The sequence below is a fragment of the Thunnus thynnus genome, chromosome 2 (genome assembly GCF_963924715.1).
Source record: "Thunnus thynnus chromosome 2, fThuThy2.1, whole genome shotgun sequence".
Lineage (NCBI taxonomy): Eukaryota > Metazoa > Chordata > Actinopteri > Scombriformes > Scombridae > Thunnus > Thunnus thynnus.
Genome location: NC_089518.1, coordinates 27067220 through 27089575, shown reverse-complemented (window position 1 = coordinate 27089575; position 22356 = coordinate 27067220). Strand labels below are relative to the sequence as shown.

Sequence of the window (22356 nt, the reverse complement as noted above, 5' to 3'; positions counted from 1 at the left end):
TTGGTCACTCTTTCAAGTGACTTGTTTGTATTCACTATTTGGAGAAGTGCTTCTCAGGGAATAGGATTAATTCATCATCTCAATAAGATTGTGAATAATTTTGACAGCTGTGATGGTCCACTTCCTTTTCTAATGGCTTCTCATCCAACCGTTCAGACAATTATATTCTAATTATGAGTGACTTAGTATCAAATTCAGAAGTCCCTTGATGCATTTTATTAGTGGTAAAATAATGAGAACCTTATGATATGTCTGTCTCAACAGTTCAGTTCAGGTTGATTAAACCTTGCTGCTTTTATTAGCAGACAGAAAACTGAATGTGTGCATGAGAATGGTTGAATATTATTCTTCTTTACATATGGGAAGAGACAAATGAAGAAGGTTGTTTCCCTCAAGTGTCAATAACTGTCTTAGTCACACCATTAATTTCAAAAAGTCAGTTGTCATTAATTTCCTGGAATGGAGAATAGAAGAATTCGTGCCCCTTTGTTATTAGTTAATTCATTTGGAAAATGACTTTGTCATTTTCAGAGTCATCTGCTTCATTAGCACTTACACATGGGTACAACATTTGGTCAGCTTTGACAAATAGACTTTCATTACTATGAAGAATTTTATCTATTTCATAATGTATGCTTATTTCAAGATGAAGCAGAATGACTCTATTGGCTGAGCCCCTTTTATTACTAACTGTAAGTTAACGTTTTTAACTGTTCTCTTTCTCTCACAGGTGTCGTTTGTGTCCCGTATTCCTGTAGCGTTTCCTACAGGTGATGCAATCTCCTTGAGTCACAGCGTGGTTATGTATGCCTGCAACAAGAATGTAGATCTGGCTATCCAACATGGCAGACAGCGACCGCCTGGGAGCACACTGCCTCAAACCAAATCCGCTCTTATTAGCTATGGAGGTCAAGGGAAAGCTGCACCCAGCAGTAGTCTTCGACTAAGCATTTTCACCCCCAATGTGCTTATGATCTCCAAACACGCCGATGGCTCTCTTAACCAGTGGGCGGTCAGCTTTGCAGAGGACTCTGCTTTCTCCACAGTGCTCAGCGTCTCACACAAGTCTCGGTACTGTGGTCACCGTTTCCACCTCAATGATCTGGCCTGTCATTCCTTACTCCCTCTCCTCCTCACCACCTCACATCACAACGCCTTGAGGACACCGGAGGCAGACAACATCCTGGCGCCTCCAGAGGCCTGCTCCTCTGGTTTCTCTCATTCAACTTCTCTGCCCCGTGGGTCACGGCCCAGCCGAGTGTCCCTGGGTATGATTTCCCAGGATCCCAATGCTATCTACAGTGAGCTGATTTTGTGGAGAGTGGACCCTGTGGGTCCGCTGTCTTTGTCAGGCGGAGTGTCTGAGTTGGCTCGAATCAATTCTCTTCATGCATCAGCATTTGCAAATGTAGCCTGGCTGCCAACACTCATCCCCAGCAGCTGTTTAGGTAAGGACATAGTTTTATAGCTTAGAATTGCTGAGGACTACATTCTTTGTTGTTTTTACAATTGACCACTTAAATGAGCACAGCTTTCTTTTTCATTATTGTTATTGAGGTTCAGCAATATGAAGTAAAAGTTGTTGTTTCTTGTTTAACTAACTATGGCCAAATGAGACTAGCTTTGGGACATGAAAATCCCATAAATGTAAATTTTAGAAAAGTTTTTTTTTTCCTTTTTGCCCTCATTTGTAGATAAACAAACAACTCATCTGAAAGCAACTCTTTTTTTCAACTCCATAAAATCCACGAAGGCTTTACATTTTCAAACAAGATCCCAATAATTAAATTGTTGGAGGAGAGTACATAGTTTAATAAGAGGAGGAGGATTTGCTTGTTTAATGTATCGTACTTAACTATATACTGTGACTTTGTCTTCTTATATTTATTTGTAAAAACAAAAGTATCATAATGGCAGATGCTGTTAAAACATTTTCTTCCTCTTTCCTCTCTTATTAGGTGTGTACTGTAACTCTCCCAGCGCCTGCTTCGTTGCAAGTGACGGCTACTCCCTTAGGCTATATCAGGCTGTTATCGAAGCCAAGAAACTCCTAAGTGAGCTCTCCAATCCTGAGATATCAGTAAGTTAACAACCAGCATTATATGATTTGTGTTTTAAGCACACCAATAACAAACACATCCCTGTTTCCCTTGGACCTTTACAGAGGCAGTGAAGTAATAAGATGTTGGGAGTGTGCAGTCTTGCTACTTCATTAGTGTCAGCCCTTGAAGAAAAATGTCATAGGAGGATTAAATAACGTGAGAAATATGATGATGTCACTTAGCACAGCAGTCGAGTACCACAAGAGGCAATGGTTGATATTTAATTTTCATGATCTATTAATTTTTATTTTTCCAAGTAGAGACTCTTCTTCATTGGATATGATAGCTTATTGTTTTTTTAAAGCAATTGTCATTTCAGTACCATTGTGTCATCATCACAAACCTTCATATGACAATTCATGTTTTTTTGATTTTTAAAAATGTATTTGGCATAGCAACTGTATGTTTTAACTGTACAATACTATTGTTTAAATATGCTCAGATAATGTGAAATTGTTATTTGTTTCTCTTTAGAAATATGTCGGTGAGGTGTTCAACATCATCAGTCAGCAATCCACAGCAAAACCAGGGTGTATTATAGAGCTGGATGCCATTACTGACTTTGTAAGTATACATAAAGATGAAGAGGAATGTACAGTATTTAAGTAAGAAAATATCTTCGTCCCTGAGGAGCTTGCATATCTAACAGTACAAAGACACTGTAAAGGTCTTGGATGAAAAATATATTAACAGAGCCTTCTCCCCTGAAATGAAACATATATAAACTTTAATATATTTAAAAGCCACAGTTGAATTGTGGACCGTTTGTAGCATGAAACATTCTGCAGAAGACTTTTGAGTCGCAGCGAAAGGTCACCCATGAAAAAACAAAAACGGGTGCAGAGCAAAGCTTCTCTCATCCCCTCAGGCACTTATGTGTGTGTGTGTGTGTGTGTGTATGTGTGTGCATGTGTGTGTGTGTGTGTGTGCATGTGTATGTGTGTATATGTAACATTAACACAGCTTGTGTCTATTTGCTACACAGTGGATGAAGCCTGTTATTCAGTGTCTGTATCTGATGTAGTATGATAATGGCTGCTGTTGTCCTCTACAGCAGGGAAAGGAGACGCAGCTCCTCCATGTTTTTGAGGAGGATCTGATCCTCGGCAATGAGAGAACAGAGAGCGCACAGGAAACTCCTGATTCTGCTCATACTGGTACAGACTAAATTTACTTTTTCTTATTCTTTAACACAGATATGGTTTTTATATCAAACACTTGCACCTCCCTCAAAGACTGATTGTGGCGCAGTGAATTAATATTCCCTGTGTGTATTTCCTCACAGCCTCTAGCGAGCCAACCTTCTCAGCACGTTTTTTCCTCGTGGTGGTCGAATTAACCCCGACAGGGCGCTCGCTCCTCCACATGTGGCATCTCCATCTTGCTGCTCGACCTGTCACCATGGGTGAGTATTTTTAACAAAAGAATTAAAGTTCATGGGATGAAGGGAAAATTTCACCGCTGCAATGAATTGCTTCAGGATGAGCACTTTTATTCGTTCAGTCCCCAGTCAAATAATTGAATGTCAGCCTAAAGGACACTTTTTAGTTTTATACCTGAGAATATCTGCATGCATCACAAGTACTAAAATCCTCCCAACGAACCCGTAACATCTAATAGTGAGCATTAAATCTGTTCTAAAGTTCAGAAATGCGTGTTATTTTATCCTGTCTAATGATTTTGGAATGGTTGTAGACATAAATTGTGTATGACATCAATCTTTTGTCTCATAATCTTCATAATCCCTTCCTGTTTATGTATACACAGAGGACACTACACCAGAGAAGGATGCCAGCACAGCTTCTTCGATGAACAGCTCTCAATTTAACTTTGAGACGTTCAGTTCCTCAGTAACTCAGAAGAGTAAACCCTGCACTTCCAATCTGCAGAGCGCCTGTCGCCTCAGCCTCACAACACACAGGCTTTACAGCCAGGAGATTGCTCTGCCAGCAGGTGTAGAGGCCATCAGTGTTACACCCTCAGCAGGTGAGGAACAGCAAGGAATGGACACATACATACTGTACAAATGACATAAGTCAAGGAACTCACCCTTGCTGTGAGATGCAGGAGACACACACTCAGGCTGGCGCAGAGCGTTTTTGTATGAAAGGTGTGATAACAATAAAATGCACTTGTCGAGGCATTTACTGACACCACCAAATAATAGGGTGCAAATTGTAGGTTGCGATGGGCACCTCATTTTGTACAAAATCATCTTTGAGTGAACAAATGATTGCAAACATTGATTCAAATAACCTTGTCAGGAATGTATAGACGGGTCCTATCGACCAAAGAAAAGGTACTTGTGGAACGATAGGAATGAAAAACAGAAGCTAACAACGAAAGGGATGTTTGTAAAAAGATTTCAGTCTTATCGTGGCTACACAAGATTGGAAAGTGAATAACAATTTCCAGCTCTGTTTAAGTTCAGGAATCTCATAAAAACACCTGGAACAAAAAGAATCATGTTGTAGATGTGCAAATCTTTTTAGTGTAGTCACTGTTAAGCCATGAAACGAATGTCAGTGACGAATGTCACCTAAAAGTGAGTTGTTAACTCTCCTTCTAGGTCACCTCAGCGCGTCATGTTCTCTGCCAACTGGCCGCGTACCTTACCTCCTCGCTACTTCCTGTTCTGATGGAAAGGTGCGCTTCTGGAGATGTAATGTCACAGAAACAGAGCACTCGGGTATGGACAAGTTGATGTATCAGTGGGAAGAGTGGCCTCTACTTGTGGAAGAGGGGATTCCCAATTGCAGCGCAGTAAATGTGCAAGGTCGCCCGATAGAGGTCAGCTGCTGTCACACTGGACGGATTGCAGTTGCCTACAGGCAGACACCAAACACATCTCCTAACCTGACACCTCATCTGAACTCTCATGGACTGCTGACTTCTCCCCCTACCCTGGCTTCCTCCCCTTATGTGCACAACAACAACACCAACACCCACCTGACTCCGACCCTTACTATACAGCGTAGCGCAAGTGTCCCTCCAAGCCCTTACCCAGCAAATACTAGAGAACCACTGGTCCACATTAGCATCTTCCAGTGTGAGTCCACCGGTGGTTCGCAGTGGATTCTTGAGCAGACGTTAGTCCTGGACAGCACAGATCCCACAGCTAGTTACGGCATTAGCAATAGCACAACTGGGGATACCAATATTCCAAGCAGTAACATGGACTTCTCTATACCTAACGAGCACTGTCTTGGTTCTACTAGTAAGAGTCTGGTTCACTTGGACTGGGTCTCCCAAGAGGATGGATCACATGTTCTGACTGTTGGTATTGGGACAAAGATTTATATGTACGGCCGTCTCTCTGGAAAACCTCCAGAACTCGGCCTGTCATCTGATGTCAGTAGAGACCAAAGCTTGTCTCGTCTTGTCCTGCTTCGATCAGTTGATCTGGTCTCCTCTGTCGAAGGCTCTTTACCCATCCCAGTCTCCCTCTCCTGGGTACGAGATGGTATCTTGGTAGTAGGCATGGACTGTGAGATGCATGTCTACTCCCAGTGGCAGCCCCCAGCACCACCCAAACCCAATGTTGCCATTGTCCAAGATACAGACATCAGCAGCAGCGTCTCCTCCATCGTCTCCGCTGTCAGACAGAGCCAGGAGGAGGGCCTGAGTCCAGGGGCTCCCATGTCCTTACTGGCACCTCCCAAAAAGGCCCTTACGAGATCAATGATGAGCTTGGCTCAGAAACTCAGCGGGAAAAGAACAGCTTATGACCTGCCGGTAGAGATGGAGGATTCTGGACTATTCGAAGCAGCTCACCAACTCTATCCCACCCTGCCCCAGTACCACCCAGTACAGTTACTGGAGCTCATGGATTTGGGGAAGGTAAGAAACTACTGAATGATGTCTATATTTACATATACTTTCCTTTTTTTTTGGTTATTTCTTATTTCCAGGACAGCTTGGTCAGCCTGACCTTTGTCAGTTAACATAATTTCATTTTTTAGGTTTTAACTTTGTTGTTAGTGAGACAGAAACATTAATTTGAAAAAAATGAATTTGAGAGTAAGTTGACGAGTTGTTTTGGGTGCCTCACAAAACTTTGATATATCTGTGTTACACAATTAATCTCCCTTAAGGTTCACCGTGCCAAAGCCATCCTCTCTCACCTGGTGAAATGCATTGCTGGAGAAATTGTGGCTCTTAAAGACAACACCACCAACCCAGAGAAACGTGTACGTTCTCGAACCATCAGCGCTGGAGGCAGCACGGCCAGGGATCGGAAGATGTTCAGCAAAGCAGAGAACTCCACCACAGACTACACAGAGATTAGCTCCATCCCTCCTCTGCCTCTGTACGCCCTTCTGGCAGCTGATGAGGACACATCACCAAAGCCTGGTGTGTATTTCAATAGCGTTTGACATAGGCTGAGTAAAGCGAAGTGCTTAGAATAACATATATTAAGAAATGTGCTGGGAAAATGACAAAAAAAAAGGGAAGCAAAAATGATGTTCACTGATAATAATTTGAACTTAAAAAGTGGACATAATATTGAACAATTAATTCATTGAATGCAAGTCAATTAAAGTGAATTCACTTTAGACATAGGGCTACAAGAATGTATTACACCAGAAAAAAATATATTACACAAGGTGCCATGGCTGCAGAGTCATTATTATTATTATTATTATTATTATTATTATTATTTTAATTTATCTAGCCTTGAGAAAGGTTTCCATCTGCTCATCTAAGACTGTGCCTCTGTAGGTGATAACAGCTCTGAACTTAAAGCAGGAGCCAAAACATGTATTATTTTAAAAAGCAATTAATACAATTTAAAAACAATTTTAAAAAGACTTTAAACTGAGATGGAAGGGATCCTTTAGATGTTTGACTATAATAAAATATCTTAAACAACTGTGCTTGTGGATAACAAAGCTAAACTAGAGCAACTTACTAAATGTGGTAGATACTGTAGAGGGATTTGAATCGATTGCTGTAACTTTGTCAGAGAATATTAAGTTAGACAAACCTCAGAAATCTCCTCCACTGCTCTTCAGCCGGTACAAAGAGAAAGACTGTATTAACAGTATAAAAGAAAGGACCACTTTTATCCATCACACATTTGTGTTCTAGTTTTTTTTGTCTCATTGTGTCTCTGGGGATACAAAGTGAGAAGTATGAAAGCAGAAATGATTTCCTTATCTTTGGTATTTTAATTTAATCTGCTGTCTCCCCAGCAGGAGGGGATGTCTCTCATGAAATGCGTGCCTTGTGTGATATCGGTTCTGTCTTGTGTTTTCGTATAGATAAAGTGGGCAGTGTGAGCGGAGATAGTGGGCATGGTTCCAGTCACACAGATGCTTATGATGAGCTGTTTCATACACCCAGCATGGTGGACTTGGACCCTCTGGACAATGATCAAGAAGAAACTGGGAACAAGGTTAGTTTCTGTTGACTTGCGCTAAGTTGAAAGAGAATGTATAAAAATAAGAGCTGACAGCAACATTTTAGGCTCTTTTTGTAGTTCAGACTTGCATAAGTGTGCATGTCAAGATTCATTTTATATATAAAGTTGTCTCAACAGACAGACCAGTCACAGCCTGTGACAGTGCTTCTGCCTAATTCTTTGAAAATCTTGCCTCTTGCTGGCAGATTGTCTGGATTTTGTCAAAAGGTTAAAGTATTTGGAAAAGCATGTGTATTATTTCCTGCCTCACTCTACTATTTGTTGCCTTTTAAATTGGAAACACAGTATAATTCATTGTACAGACTGTCCTCTGTCTTGTTTTCTGTCTGTAGGTAATTGACCTGTCCCAGTACAGTCCAACCTACTTTGGTCCAGAACATGCCCAGGTTCTGTCCAGCCATCTCCTCCACTCCAGTTTGCCAGGCTTAACTCGTATGGAGCAGATGTCTCTCATGGCGCTGGCTGACACCATCGCTACCACCAGCACAGACCTCAAGGACAGCCAGGGCAAGAGCAAAGGTACTACAGGGGATATCCAAATAGATAGAAATGCAGTAAATAAGTGCACCATTCCACAATATCCTGTAATAATGTTGTGTACAATGGTTATTTACTTATGCATATGTAATAAGTGTTATCTGTCATTCACTAACCAGGTGGAGAGACACTGGATGAGTGCGGTCTGAAGTTCTTGCTGGCTGTGAGGCTACATACCTTCCTGTCTACCTCCCTTCCCCCGGCACACCGAGCACAGCTGCTGCGGCAAGGTACAGTGGACCAGCGGTTGTCACGGTTGAAGGAGGAGGTCCGCACACAGACTTGCTTATTTCAGCATCTTCTTTGTTCAAACAGCATTGTGCTGAATCAAAGCCCGATGTTTCAGCTTACACCTTCATCAGGGGCCAAACAGGAATACTGGGTTGAAAACCACTTTTTTCTTTTTTTTTTATACCTTTTCAATCATCACACAAAGCATCCTATATAATAATTACATCATTCAGTAATCAAGCCATCATCTGTGTTACCTGTATTGTTACCTGTGTTTGCTTTACACATTACACACTTTCCTTGCAAGCTAAGTTTAACTATTATTATTTAGCTTTGATACAGTTTGTTGGAAATTATACTAGAGTTAGATTTTGTCTATTCTTTTGGCTGGATTGATTAATTGATTGTTCTTCTCACTATTGTTATTATTCCAAATCCTTTCAGCTGTAAAAACCCTTCAAATATCAAAAATGTTCAGCTCTTTAAGGACGTTATTGCTTGTATTTAGCCTTTTTTTTATTACCTTTTATACTATTTAAAATAATCAGCTTTTTTCAGCAATTTTTTACATTAAAATGAATGAGAGTCACCTTCAAACACACTCTAAGGTTCAACTACTTCAGCATACTTTCAGGTACAGACTTAATTTCAAGACTTTCAGCTATTATACTTCTATTCAGCTCTTTGATATCTTATACAGTTTTATGCTTTTGTCTCACAGTTTTTTGAGTTTATGTGTATTGCACAGAAATTTCAGCATTATGTTCATTATAATCTTCAACTGTTCTTCTACTTTCTCACCTTAACCCTTATAAGTCTCACAAATTTCACCTCCATACACAATTTATACATTAAAAATGTAGACAAATTTATGCTCTTTCACACGATACCACTCTTTAAGCAGTGTGACTCCTGCTCCTCTTCCTCATCCCCCTAATCCTCCTCTTACTCTTCTTCCTCCTCCTCCTCCTCTCACTTCCTCCTCCTCATCTTCCTCCTCCTCATCCTCCTCCTCATCCTCCTCCTCTCTCTCCTCCTCCTCCTCCCCCTCCTCAATTAAGTTCTCAGCTCTTTAGGTTCCAATGTGATTTTCTTTTTTGGACTGCACTTCAGCTTCCAGTTCTGCCAGTAGGCGATTATGTTTCAGCATCCAGTTTTTTTTTTCCAGCAATGCGATGCTTTCCAGCTTTTTCGGGTAATTCAGTAAGATTTCAGCATTTTCAGCTTCCAACTCTGCCACTATTACAAATTGGCTCGCAGGATTTTCAGCAAAGCAACACAATTCATTTCAGCTTTTCAGCTAATTCAGTTAAGATTTCAGCATTTCCAGCTTCTTTAGGTAATGGACGTCAGCTTCCAACTCTTACATTTCACCTTCATTTCAGCAGGGTGATGCATTTAAGCTTTCAGTAGTTTCAGCAATGCAGGGCAAAATCTTTCAGCATTCAGCAATCACACACATTTTCTCCAGGAACTGCATTTTCTAGTTTGTTCTGATTTAACCACAAGATGGTGCCATAATGTGTAAAACAAACACAGGTAACAATACAGGTGACACAAATGATGGCTTGTTTACTGAATGATGTAATTTCTCTATAGGATGCCTTGTGTGATGATTGAGAATGTATAAAAAGTGGTTTTCAACCCAATATTCCTGTTTGGCCCCTGATGAAGGCATAAAGAAGAAGTTGACGAAACTGAGTCGAGTCTGTGAGTGTGGTCCTTCTCCTTCAAGGCTACCAGCACCAACATTAATTTGATGGGGTTGAGGTGCTTCTTCATTTGATCATTTCAAAGTTGACACAAGCAGGCTTGCAAAGACTACAGCCTCCCACATACAGGGTCATGTCAGGTTGATGAAGAGACTCTTTTCTAATCTAACATTAACAGAAAGTTTAAATTAAAAATGAACACACATAGTTCTTGGGCCAAAAGGCACTTAAGCCACGATTCCACCAAAAGTTCGAGGTACTTTGGACCCAGAGGAACTGATCCCAGTGACGAAACTCAGAACTTTAAAGTCCCTGTAGTGCAGTCCTGTTTGCGTTTCTATTGCATCTGAGGAACCAGGTAGATCACGCAAATCAGACCCATGAGGAATTTAAAAATGATGGCAGCATTTAGAGATGCAGTGTTAACACATGAAGAAACAACAACACAGATCTGTTCTTTGTTTTTACTGCTGCATGAGTTGGATGTAATGAATGAATGAAAAGGAGACATGCAGAGGAGGAAACTGAAACAAGAGTCTGTCTGTCTCCACAATATAACATCTGTTGAGTGTTTGATGGTTATGTATTTGTGCTTTAGAGCATAACTGCCATGAAACAATCAGAAAATAACATTTTATTTCTCTCATTCATGGGCTATGTTCTCTCTACTGCTGCTCCCTCTCTTCATTCAACCCACCCCCAAAGATCCTGTACTTTTGGAAAGTACTACCCATCGAGCAGGGACTTTTTAGGGGGTAAAACAATCTCCTTGGAACTTAATTTAGACCCTGGTCCCTCTGGTGTAAATGCTAATAGACGAACTGAGTTCCTCAAAAGGTTCTTAGTATCTGGGAAAAGATCCTGCGGTCGAAACGCGGCTTTAATGTGTTCTTCAGATAAAGCTCCTGTACCCACCTTGGTATTTGGACAGTAGCTCTATAAAGAACATTACTGATGGTCTCAATTGTAAATTCTTAACTCTAAAAGTCTCAGTGAAAGATGTGAACAAGACATTCTATTCATCACCCTTAACTACCACAGTAAAGTTACCCTTGAACAGGGCAATTAATCCATGTCAGCTCCCATTGAACTCCTCAGTGGTCAGCAGTACAACACTGTGCTGCACCATACTGTACTGAAATAAGCAAGCCAATGCTGGGAATATATGTAACCTTTACTCTTGCATTTACTCACTCAAGTCATGGTTAACTTCTCTTGTTAAATGTATATTAAATGTATGTACATGTTAAAATAAATGTCATGTGTTCCTTTTTCCCCCCCTACAGGCCTGTCAACATGTCATTACGCCTGGGCTTTCCACTCAGAAGCTGAAGAGGAGCTGCTCAACATGCTGCCTGCCCTACAGAAGGGAGAGCCCACCTGGCCTGAGCTGCGCTCCATGGGGGTGGGCTGGTGGCTGCGCAGCACCAACAAGCTACGCAGGTGTATTGAGAAGGTGAGGCAGCTAATGAGGTAGTTAAATATCATCAGTTTAGGTCTCTGTGTTTAAATCTTAATCAGTGACACCATGGAGAGTTTAGTTATAATAAGTTGTCTAATTTGTCGGACAAATTTTCAGATTGTGTCTCAGTAACAAGTCTGTGAAAGAGGAGGTATATGTAAAGTAGTAAGTCCAATACCTCTGTGCAGTTTTGTTAAATATTTGTGCATTCATGTTAGATATTGTTCCACTTTACCCTTGTTTAATCTAATCAAATGTATTTGTGAGGTACTCAACTGCCTGGTCATTTTTATGAAGCAATCTTCTACATACTTGACACTAAATTCTTTGCACCATACATCATAGCTTTTGGCTCATAGGTTTAATCATGGTATCTGCAGTGAAGATGGGTTGGACACAGTTGACAGTAGACGTTTTTAACATCCAAGGGATGCAGGGCGCCCTGGATACCCAGTAGTTTAAGGGACTTACACTAAATCTCAACAGCCCTGGTTCAAATCCAGCAGCATCGTTGTTGCATATAATTCACCATTTCTTTTCCCCTTCATTTCTTTTCATCTCTCCACTGTTGTCTCTCTACGAAAGGCATAAAATGCCCATAAAAATACTAAGAAACAAACCAGGGACACTAAGCAATACATAGTCTGCACCAATTTTCATTTTATTATTTATTTGTTTGTTTATTTCTCTACAAACAGACCTTGTTCTATTGAATAATTTTAAAGATGGTATAATCACATAAAACTAGAAATGAAGTGCCGTCAAATATGTGTACTTTTGCTGAGGCTGCTATAAAACACAGTACTATAACTGAGTATGAACTACTCCCTGAAGTGACCCATAAAGATTCAATTTGTTCTGTGGATAAAACTGTATAGGATGAGAAGGTGTGAACCGATTTTTTTTTTTTTCCCAATTCTTTTGTCAGGTTGCCAAGTCTTCCTTTCAGAGAAACAATGATCCTCTGGATGCAGCGATATTTTATCTTGCATTGAAGAAGAAGGCAGTGGTCTGGGGACTGTACAGGTAGGAAAAAACTGACATGATTTTGCATGTAAAATACATATGCAAAACATGCACATACAATCATTGTCTTTTACAATATTTCCCTTCTTCGGATTACTGAAGAAAGTGTTATTGTTTTATTCTCTCCAGATCTCAGAAGAATGCCAAAATGACAGACTTTTTCCGCAACAACTTCAGCGAAGACCGGTGGAGGAAAGCAGCATTGAAAAATGCCTTTTCTCTGTTGGGAAAGCAGCGGTTCCAGCACTCTGCAGCCTTCTTCCTTCTAGCCGGCTCCCTTAAGGATGCTGTGGAGGCAAGTGGAAAATAGACATGACACAAAATAACTTTGCAGGGAAGCACTTGTTCCTTCAACTGCAATTGCTTCTCGTCAACCTGCTGAACCTAAATGGGAAAGCTTGCTTTCAGTATGAGTTAAATCAAGTGCTGCTCATTTTTATTTACAGGACGTCTGTGGCATTGTAATTCTGCCCTTTTTTCCAACAATTCATAGTCAAGGGCAATGTTTGATAAAACTACTAAGTACGCTGAGAAAGCACATTCACAAAAACAGACCGTACCTCCAATATCTCATGTGTGTGGCATCCTTTTTATTATTAAAAGAGCTCAATACATTCCCACAGTGGTGTCTTTGTCAAGAGCTTTTAGCACAATTCACTGAAGAATTATTGATGTTGGCAGTTGACTCTTGGGTGTTGCTGTCTTTCCTCCTTTTTGTGGGACTTTTCAGTAACAAGTAATGACATTCATAAACTAGCAGCACCACACGTTACTGAAGCTTCATAAATGGGGACATTCCTCCTACTACCTTCATTTCATAAAAATATATTTGCATATTTTTTGTTTGTTTCTGCATAAACTTCAGCATGTTTTATAATAACTGTGCAGTATAGAGTGGTTTATTTAGTATCTCTGGGTTTGGTTAAACCTCACAAGAAATATATAGCTCTCCATCTTTTTACCTTCATATCAAGAGGACTGATTCTGGTCATCCTTTTTGTTTAACCTTTTATACATCAAGGTTATTTCTGTTTAGAAAGTCCCTGAAGCAATGAGTCACAATATTTCGTCTGCGTGAGTAACTGCAGCTTCTCTAAGCATTTTATGGAAATGAGCGTCACCCAGGCAAAGAGCATCATATCATTGACTTTGTTTAGTCTCTCTGGCTTGGAGGTAGTCTCATTGAAATGCACCTCACACCTTAGTAGTTGGGGACAAGCACACCTACACCTCAGCTCAACTCTTTCAGTGAGCACAAACTTCTGTTTTTGTGTTTTGGTTCCTTCCTTTTATTTTCTACAGCTGGACAAGATCATAATTACCTGCCGCATTAACATGTACCAGGAATAAACAGTATTTCTCTAATTGTGTCTTATCTCGTTTCATCCCGTTCAGTTCTGTGCCGGTAGCTATTTTTTAAATGATAAAAACTGTGAGATCTCACTTTATTTCCTCTTTTAGGTGTGTTTGGAGAAGATGCAGGACCTACAGCTTGCCCTGGTGATCTCCAGATTGTATGAGTCTGAGTTTGAGACAGCATCCACCTACAAAAAGATCCTCCAGAGACATGTGCTGGGACAAGACAAACAGGTGCACAATGTGTATATATCACAGACCCCACAAGCTATTGTTTTTTTACCGTAGAAAATATATTATTTTAAAAAAAAGCTGATGTTTGAATCTTCAGCTTTTTTGACGATTCATACACTGCAGAGACACAAAGAAAAATCTGTCTAGTGGTTGTTCTTTCTAGAATTTCTCACAATGAGTCATTTGTAATTCTTGGTTTGGTATTTCAGATTCCAGCCCACCATGATCCGTTCCTGCGGAGCATGGCTCACTGGGTCCTGGAGGACTACAGCAGAGCCTTGGACACTCTGCTCGAGCAGCCTGCTAACAGCGCCAACTCTGTGTCTACTGAAAGTAGATCTGATACTGGTAGGTTTACAGTGTTTTTCTCATTTGTTTGGCTTTATGAATTTATTTTCTATCATGCAGAGTTCAAATTAAGCCGGTACAGTCCTGCAGCGTTGTAACACTGGAGTTGCAGTTTCAGTACAAGAAAGCACATCCCACATCTCCTAGTTTCTTTTATTAGACAAGAAATACATTTTCTGACGAAATCATCACAAATAAAAAGTTAGTCTCATCATAACTATGTGTTGTTTTGTTGTAATTTGCACAGTTTTGTTACAATGAGAGAACTTGTGAAGATGGACTAATGTATGGTAGAAGGCAAGAAAATGACATTATTCAGACTAAGTTGATGCACCACATGTATTGATAATTGACAACATCTTTTGATGATTTCATGTGTGTGATTTGTATCAATACTATTCATAAATATATATTATTATTTTCAATATATATTTTGTAGCTACATTTTGTTTTGTTCTTTCAGTACCAATTGTTTAAATATATTTAGAGAATATAGTGTATATATAAGTATCAGTTGATTGACACAAAATCTACACTAACTAGATAAAACCTAGTTAGTTTTGTATGTTAACTTTAATATTATACATATACAGCTTTTTATCAAGTAAAAACTTTAGGTCTAAACAATGTTCAAATATTATAATTAATTAACGCTGCAAGCAGCGTTGGTCAGGACCTCGCACTCTGGCCCGTTGGGATCAGATCATTTTGCTTTTTAAAAATGAGGTACATTTCTTACAAGTGTGGTGTGCTTTCATTTTGAAAGTTTGATTGACAGGATGAGAATTTTCTGCAGGGTGAGACATGTCTGTCTTGCTCACACCTGTGTCATCAAAATCATGCAAGTTTTGGGCCCATTCATTTGAATTTCAATTAGTAAATTGAAAACGCTTGATGAGTTCGTGTGTAAAACAAATTATTTTCCTAATTTTCATCAAGTCTATTTTTAGAAAAGTAAAGACTTTTAATCTACATGACCTGGTCAAAGTTTGATTGACATGTGTACTTTAAGGTGTGGAGAGACAATAAGTAACTGCAGCTGGACACAGAAAAATACTCATATTTGAATGGAGAGTGTGAGTGAACCGCTAGGTGCTCGGGCCCTAATAAAGGAAAAACTGCAGTACAGAGCTACAAATTTTAGTTTTGATTTTATTTTTCTGCAGCACTTTATCACTAAACTGTCACTCTCACTCAATGAGCTCTATTCAACGCCCACACCCATCCTCCCCCTCCTATTCTCTCTCTCTCCCTCTCAGTTGGAGAGGAGAATGTCACTCTTCTTGTGAAATATCCTCATAAATCCCATGACTTTGGCCCAATCCTACATCAAGAATCACATTTTTTGTAGGAAATTTCATCACGAATCCATTGATACAGGTTTCAAAGTGGTTAGACTTATAGTTTAGACATCAGTTTGACACAAAGTCCACGCTGAGAGATTCCCTCCCCATTGGTTTACATTGTAAGGTGTGATGTGGCACTACAACTTTCAGGGCTTACAATATCTAAACCGTTCGAGTTACTACAAAGTTTTTAACAACTTTCGTTCAGCACAGTGTAATAAGTCATGCATTAAAGTTTGAAGCCGATACCATTAACGCCTTAGGAGGAGATAGCATTTCTTGGGGGTCCAAAATTGGCACAAAGTCGTACTTTGATGGGCATATTGTGGACTTCCTGTTGGATTTGGGTCAGGGGTGTCAGCATATGATTTGTAGGTCTTGATGAGATGAATGTCTACGACATTCCTACGGGCTGTGGCAGCCATATTAGATACATAGGTGGCGCTATAGAGCACATTTTGGCACTTTGGGGGATAATTTTTACATTTTATCAAATTTTTCACCAGACCTGATGTGCGTGCCAAATTTGGTGTGTTTTTGAGCATGTGTAGGGGGTCAAATTTAGGTCTGAAGTGGCGAGATAATAAAGAAAGAAAGAAAGAAAGAAACAGAACAGATACAAAAGGGTCTTCGCTCAGGCCCTAACAATAGGGTCCTAGCCCTTAGGCGAGGACCACTGTTTTACAGCAGTCCTCTGCCTTTTGTGCTTGGTCCCTAATAAACAATATTAATTATATATAATTAATAATACAGTGCTGCTGGCATGTAAATAAAATGAATACATTAAGTCAAAATCTGAGTGTAATATTCTGCCTTGTGCTCCATTACCTCAGTGGAAAGCAGGCATAAGTTAATTTTTACACTAAATTGCATTTTAATGTTTTCTCTCCCCTAACATATGTTAAAAATTAATAAGGGCTTTTATCCAAGGCTGGTTAGTGTACACTGTCAGAAGTCTTATCTGTCTAGATGTCTAGATACCCCAGTAAATACTGAAGGTGAACATTTTTCTGCTGTGGATGCTGGTGTGTCAAATGCAGCATTGCAGATAAAAACAGGGGTAGCCTGAGGTCTTTGCAGATTGTAATTTGACACTGCGAGGTCAGCTCCTCTGCTTTCTCTAAAATGTCACAGCCGTGTAACTATTTTGGTCCTCCATTTAAATATGTGAAATTGCACAAGTAATTGCACCCTACCAGACACAGAAGACTGTTTAAATGAAGAAAATATACACGGCTTGCCGTAAGAATAAATGAAGAACTGAACTTAATATGAACCTTACTTCAGAGCCAAACCAGTCCCAGATTAACCCCCCTCTGCTACATGTGTTTCATAAATGATGTTCTCAAAGCAGTTGAAAGTTGTTTTTTTTCCATCTTATAGATTCTGTGCTGTCCTAGCTGAGTTTACATTGAGTTGTCTTACATTGCTTTTGCCTCAGGATGAAAGAGAGTAAACTTTCAGTGTCACCTTTTTGTCCTCTAGCTCCTCTCAAAAAACTGTTTTTTTTAAACAGAGCTCCCAAGGTGGCCCATTACTTACCTTTAAGTGACCACAGAATGGAGTTATGTTGTGTATGTTAGTGTGTAAGTTCTCAGATAGGTGCAAATTTTTGGTCTTTTCTCTACTATTGATTAACATTTCATCTCTATCTGATCCAATAACACAGCTTTTCCTCACAGGTAATACTGTGGTCAAAACAGTAACGGTTGCTGATTTTTGCCACCGGCAGCAGATAAAATGTTTTGTCTTTTTGTTTCTATGACAGGTTCCTCTTCTGTGTCCACATGTAATCCTGAGGTTTTCAACTTCTACACCTACCTCCGTACCCACCCGCTCCTCCTCCGTCGCCATTTTGGCTCCTCAGACAAGGCTAAGGTTGGCCTGACCGCCGAGGGTCGCAGGGCCGACTCCATTAGCCTGGAGGAGAGAAGACTGTTTTTCACAGCTGCATATGCACACCTGCAAGCCGGCTGCCCAATGCTAGCACTCGAGGTCCTCTCCAAGATGCCCAAAGTCCACAAGCATTCCAAACTCCACAACCAGGAGGACACCGGTATCGCCACCGAACACAGCGTTGGGAGTAAGAACGGGCAAACGTCAGACCCGGATTGGTCTCAGCCAGCTCTGAACGGCTACGAGTCAGGCGGGGACAGCTTATCCAACAGCCAGTCAGATTCAGTGTTGAGTTTTGACTGGAGCCAGCCGTCAGTGACACTCCCAGATGAGCCCCTGGAGCTGAAATGGGACAGTGACAAAGACGACGAAGATGATGAGGATGAAGAGGAAACTAAAAATGGTAAGAGCGGCAGGACTGCAGACAGCAGCAGTGTGTTCCAGGACACGCAGGATGCCATGTCGCCACTCATGGAGATGGTGACAGGAGAGGACAGCGAGGACAGCAGTGACTTCATAGCACCCGCGGATGACATCTTGGTGGCCCAGCTGAAGTTTACCGCCTGTTTGAAGATCATGACCAATGAGCTGAGGACGCTTTCAACCGGGTATGAACTGGATGGAGGAAAGCTTCGTTACCAGCTTTACCAGTGGTTAGAAAGAGAGGTGATTGCACGCACACACACATTTTAACACTTTTACAGACTTAAAGGTCAAATCCATAATGTTTATTTAGTTAAAATGTTATTATAATATCCATCTGTGTGGTGGATACTCAATAAAATGTTTATTACTCGCATAACTCCACACATCTCCACTGTCATCATGTTCACTGTTTCAAGATTTTCTCTCTGTGTGCATGCTGGATTGCATTTAAACACCATAATAAGTGGAAATAAGTGGACGTGTTTTATGAAATTGTCTCCCTTCTCCTGTGAAAACTGTTGTAACGCTCTCACTCCCACCCATGTATGATTATTCTTCCAGATAAATTGATTTCAAAAGAAAATTGTGATTCCCACAGGTGGTGGCTCTCCAGCACTGCTGCAGCTACAAGCCTTGCTTGCCAGAGCTGTCTGTCCAGGGTGATGCCCCTGTCTCTGGGTTGGTGGAGGAGGAACAGGTGGGTGTAGATAGCTGGCTGCTGCTAGATATGTCAGATATTCATGAGGAGAAATCGATGCAACACTTACTGTAATAAAAAAATGAAGACAAGCACGGTATGTTGTAACATGGTTTGAAGAGATTGTTGCACCATTCTTCCTTGGATCTCTGACAGTCAGACCTCTGTTTTTTGTTGTCGGGGTACAAAACATGCAGCTGGGAATATTTGTTCTTTTCTGTGTTATGATTCAATTTCAGCAACATAGTTTATTATACACACACAACCTTGCACAGAACATTTACTGTGTATTTACCGATAAAAGCTTTTCAAAAACCTACAGATGTACATGCATCTGTTGACGGAATAGATTATTTGTACATTGTTTTAAAACCTAGTTGTTTTTAGCATACCATCGCTTTTGCTTGAACACTAGCCAGCTGTATAAAGTTGGCATATTTATAGGAATGTTGATTGATGCGTCTATAAAACTAATAAAGTGAAATTGGTTTTCTAGCCTGGAAGCCCACGTGGTGACAGCCAGAGAAGCAGGAGACACTGGCTGCAGAGTAACCAGCCCTTACTGAGGATGTTTCTGAGCTACTGTAGCTTGCACGGGTCACACGGCGGAGGACTGGCCTCTGTACGCATGGAGCTCATATTACTGCTTCAGGAGTCTCACCAGGTAATTATGACATCAGATGCATAATTAAGGTCACTGATGGACACAGCATGTCAATTTCGCAGCGGCAGCCGAGTTAGCGTCGCTGTATAGCTGCCTCTGAGTAACTATGCTAACTGATTCATAGAGTAATGGAAGAAGTGATAAAACAATTAGTCAAATAATCGATTAGTAAATGATTGACAATTTTTGATTGGAAAATTCATTAGAATGAATGTGGCTGTGCAATCTGCTTTGATTTTTGTGTCTATTTATTCATCCAGATTGAAATCCAAAAATCAATGAGAGAAAAAATAGTGACTCATTACTAGTCATTTATCAGTCCATTAAAAACATTTACTAGTCACATATTCTCAGATGCTTTGCTGCTTGATGTCTGTAACGTCTTGACGTCTCTTCTTATTATAAAGTAAATTATGCTTAGATTTTTGGTTACACTACTTGTCAAAGTATGTTGTAGTTTTTCAGTTATTTGTGTTTTTCAATTACTGAATTAAAACAAATAATAACTGAGAAATAAAAAAATCATTGGTGCAGCTGTAGTTCATGGTTTTATCATAAAGATACTACTGAGAACATTGCTTCATATTTGCAACCAAGACTTTTTCATCACTAACAAGTGGTAATAAAGATTTTATGTTCCGGCCAAACTTTGTCTGTCAGAGGTTGTGAACATAAAATGACAAAACGAGCTAAATGCTGTATATGTATAAAATACTGTTAAATGAATTAGATATGAATTAACAATTTATTACAATAATGTGAACAGAATATATTTTTGTCAACACAAAAGACAGATAAGTGATAATAATAACACTAGCTGCATGTGAAAACATTCACATCAGCAAGCAAAGCTGAGGAATTATTTTACTGTTAAATATTCTCTTTGAAGGGAAGAACAGTGAGCAGATGAGGGGCAAAATACGAATGAAAGATGAACATAAAGCCATATAAAAGCTTGTCTTAACGCGACCAGATTCCCAAGACACACACATTCAGACCTACATACCGCGCGCTGGTGACAGTCTACACACCTCCAGCAATGTGATGACAGGTTGTGCGGCTTCACAGAGCTCCTGAGGGAGGTCCTGCCTTAGGCTGACTATTAGAAGGTTGAGTCAAATTTTAGGAGGTAAACAACTCAATGAGCCGACATAGGAACAATGCTCTTGAATGTTAGTACGGTCGATAGGCATACGGAGTCCTTTCTACTTTCCTACTTTGATGTTAAAATAAAAGTAATTCCTTTTGTCCCAGCACTGGTTCCATGTTTGTCAAATTTCTCCATTGTTGTTGAGGAATTTTTTTGTGTTTTTTCGTTTGACTTTGCTTCAGTCAGAGCTTCTGTTAAGGAGGTTAGTGACAACTGAATGTGATTCTTCAAGCGTGAGGAACATAATAAGCCTGTGGTCTTCTAACACACAGAGAATTATGTTAGGGGATCTAGAAAACACACAGAACCAGTCACCCCTTCATTGGCTTCTTTTTCGCTCTTTAAATGTCATTCACACACACACACACACACACACACACACACACACACTGAAAAACACCGCATATATTCTCTAAGTATGGGATCATGTATGACACTCTCACAGTTGGCTCATCCTGTCTTAGTATGGCTCAGGAAAAGTCTTTTTGTTTCACAGTTCAAAGCAGCAACTCTCAGTTCCAGCTCCCTTTGAGAGCTGCCTCTGTTACCTGCAAACAAAAAAAACAAAACAAAAAAAAAAAAGAGAATGTTGAATGTGTCTTATTTTTGAGGTTTACTGTGGTGTAACATTAAGTTATATATATATATATATGTCCCAGTGTATAGGTGTGAGAATTTGGTGAAAAGTAATCACTTATGCATTATCAACATTGTCCACACAATATGTACATTTTTTCTTTCAGTGTACATACTGTAATTAAATGCCCCCCCCCTCGACTTCTGCCCACAGGACGACTCTATCCAATCAGTGATGACGCAGTGTTCCCAGCCCACCTCTATCCCTCTCCTGATGGCTTGCACAGCCAACGTAAAGACCGTGGTGGCCAATCCCATCGTCTACCTGACCAACCTGACTCACGACATCTTACAGACCATCAATGCACTAGACTCTCCTCCACATCCCGATGTTGTCAACAATGAGGTGAGGTGGTGTCACTTATTGCATTTCTACCGCCGTAACGGTTAAGTGTGGACATTCCTCTTGACAGCGAGAGAGCTATGAAATGTGATTTTTATTGTAAGAGAGCAGTGATACTGTGAGATGTCTGCAATGACTCACACAATAAAATGTATGAATTTTCTCCACTAGTAGTGTAAAATCCTTACACCTGATAAAATATAAACCTCATTTAAACACTTTTTTTGTGTCATTGCTCTTTTTTTCAGATCTACGTGATGCACACGTTGGCTGCCTCCTTGTCTGCCTGTATATATCAGTGTCTGTGTGATGGACACACATACAGGTCAGTGTCTCAAGCAGGGGTTTTTAATGAGCGTTTGCTAAACGAGCTCACTTAGTCCCAATATTTTTAGGCTATTAACCCTCTAGGATACAGTACTGTATGTTGTTAGGACTGTTACACAAAGCAACATTATCAGCAGCTTGATACACTTGAATGCATCACAAACCTTGATTTTCTTTTTTTTTTTTTTTAAAGCATCCATTTCTTTACAGTGATTTGGGGATCTCGAGAAATAAATCTTTGCATGCCGTGGCTTAGTGTTTTGAAAAAGCAGTCATGCAGCCTGACTCAGAACAGTTTGAGTTCATCGTGGGTATCTACAGTGCAGTGCAGCATCTCTCCGAGCAAGCTTCTTGAATTCTTTATATGTCTTCAAGCGATGCTTAACTTTGATACAACTTTTTCCATTTTCACCTTGACACGACTCCATTAACGGCTTT

General features: G+C 40.2%; 1 protein-coding gene across 3 annotated transcripts in view; it reads left to right on the top strand.

Moving 5' to 3' along the window:
• Positions 1-22356, top strand: part of LOC137199303 (dmX-like protein 1) — a 63607-nt gene that overhangs the window by 20488 nt on the left and 20763 nt on the right. For all 3 annotated transcript variants that reach the window (XM_067613515.1, XM_067613523.1, XM_067613505.1), the window contains exons 13-33: positions 731-1448; positions 1959-2080; positions 2577-2666; positions 3157-3259; positions 3388-3507; positions 3870-4088; positions 4672-5942; positions 6197-6455; positions 7367-7500; positions 7860-8046; positions 8184-8294; positions 11294-11463; positions 12398-12495; positions 12625-12790; positions 13957-14085; positions 14295-14433; positions 17548-18341; positions 18700-18798; positions 19295-19462; positions 21403-21594; positions 21840-21916. In XM_067613515.1, coding sequence (XP_067469616.1) covers positions 731-1448; positions 1959-2080; positions 2577-2666; positions 3157-3259; positions 3388-3507; positions 3870-4088; positions 4672-5942; positions 6197-6455; positions 7367-7500; positions 7860-8046; positions 8184-8294; positions 11294-11463; positions 12398-12495; positions 12625-12790; positions 13957-14085; positions 14295-14433; positions 17548-18341; positions 18700-18798; positions 19295-19462; positions 21403-21594; positions 21840-21916 — 5366 coding nt within the window. The remainder of the gene's footprint in view (positions 1-730; positions 1449-1958; positions 2081-2576; positions 2667-3156; positions 3260-3387; positions 3508-3869; positions 4089-4671; positions 5943-6196; positions 6456-7366; positions 7501-7859; positions 8047-8183; positions 8295-11293; positions 11464-12397; positions 12496-12624; positions 12791-13956; positions 14086-14294; positions 14434-17547; positions 18342-18699; positions 18799-19294; positions 19463-21402; positions 21595-21839; positions 21917-22356) is intronic.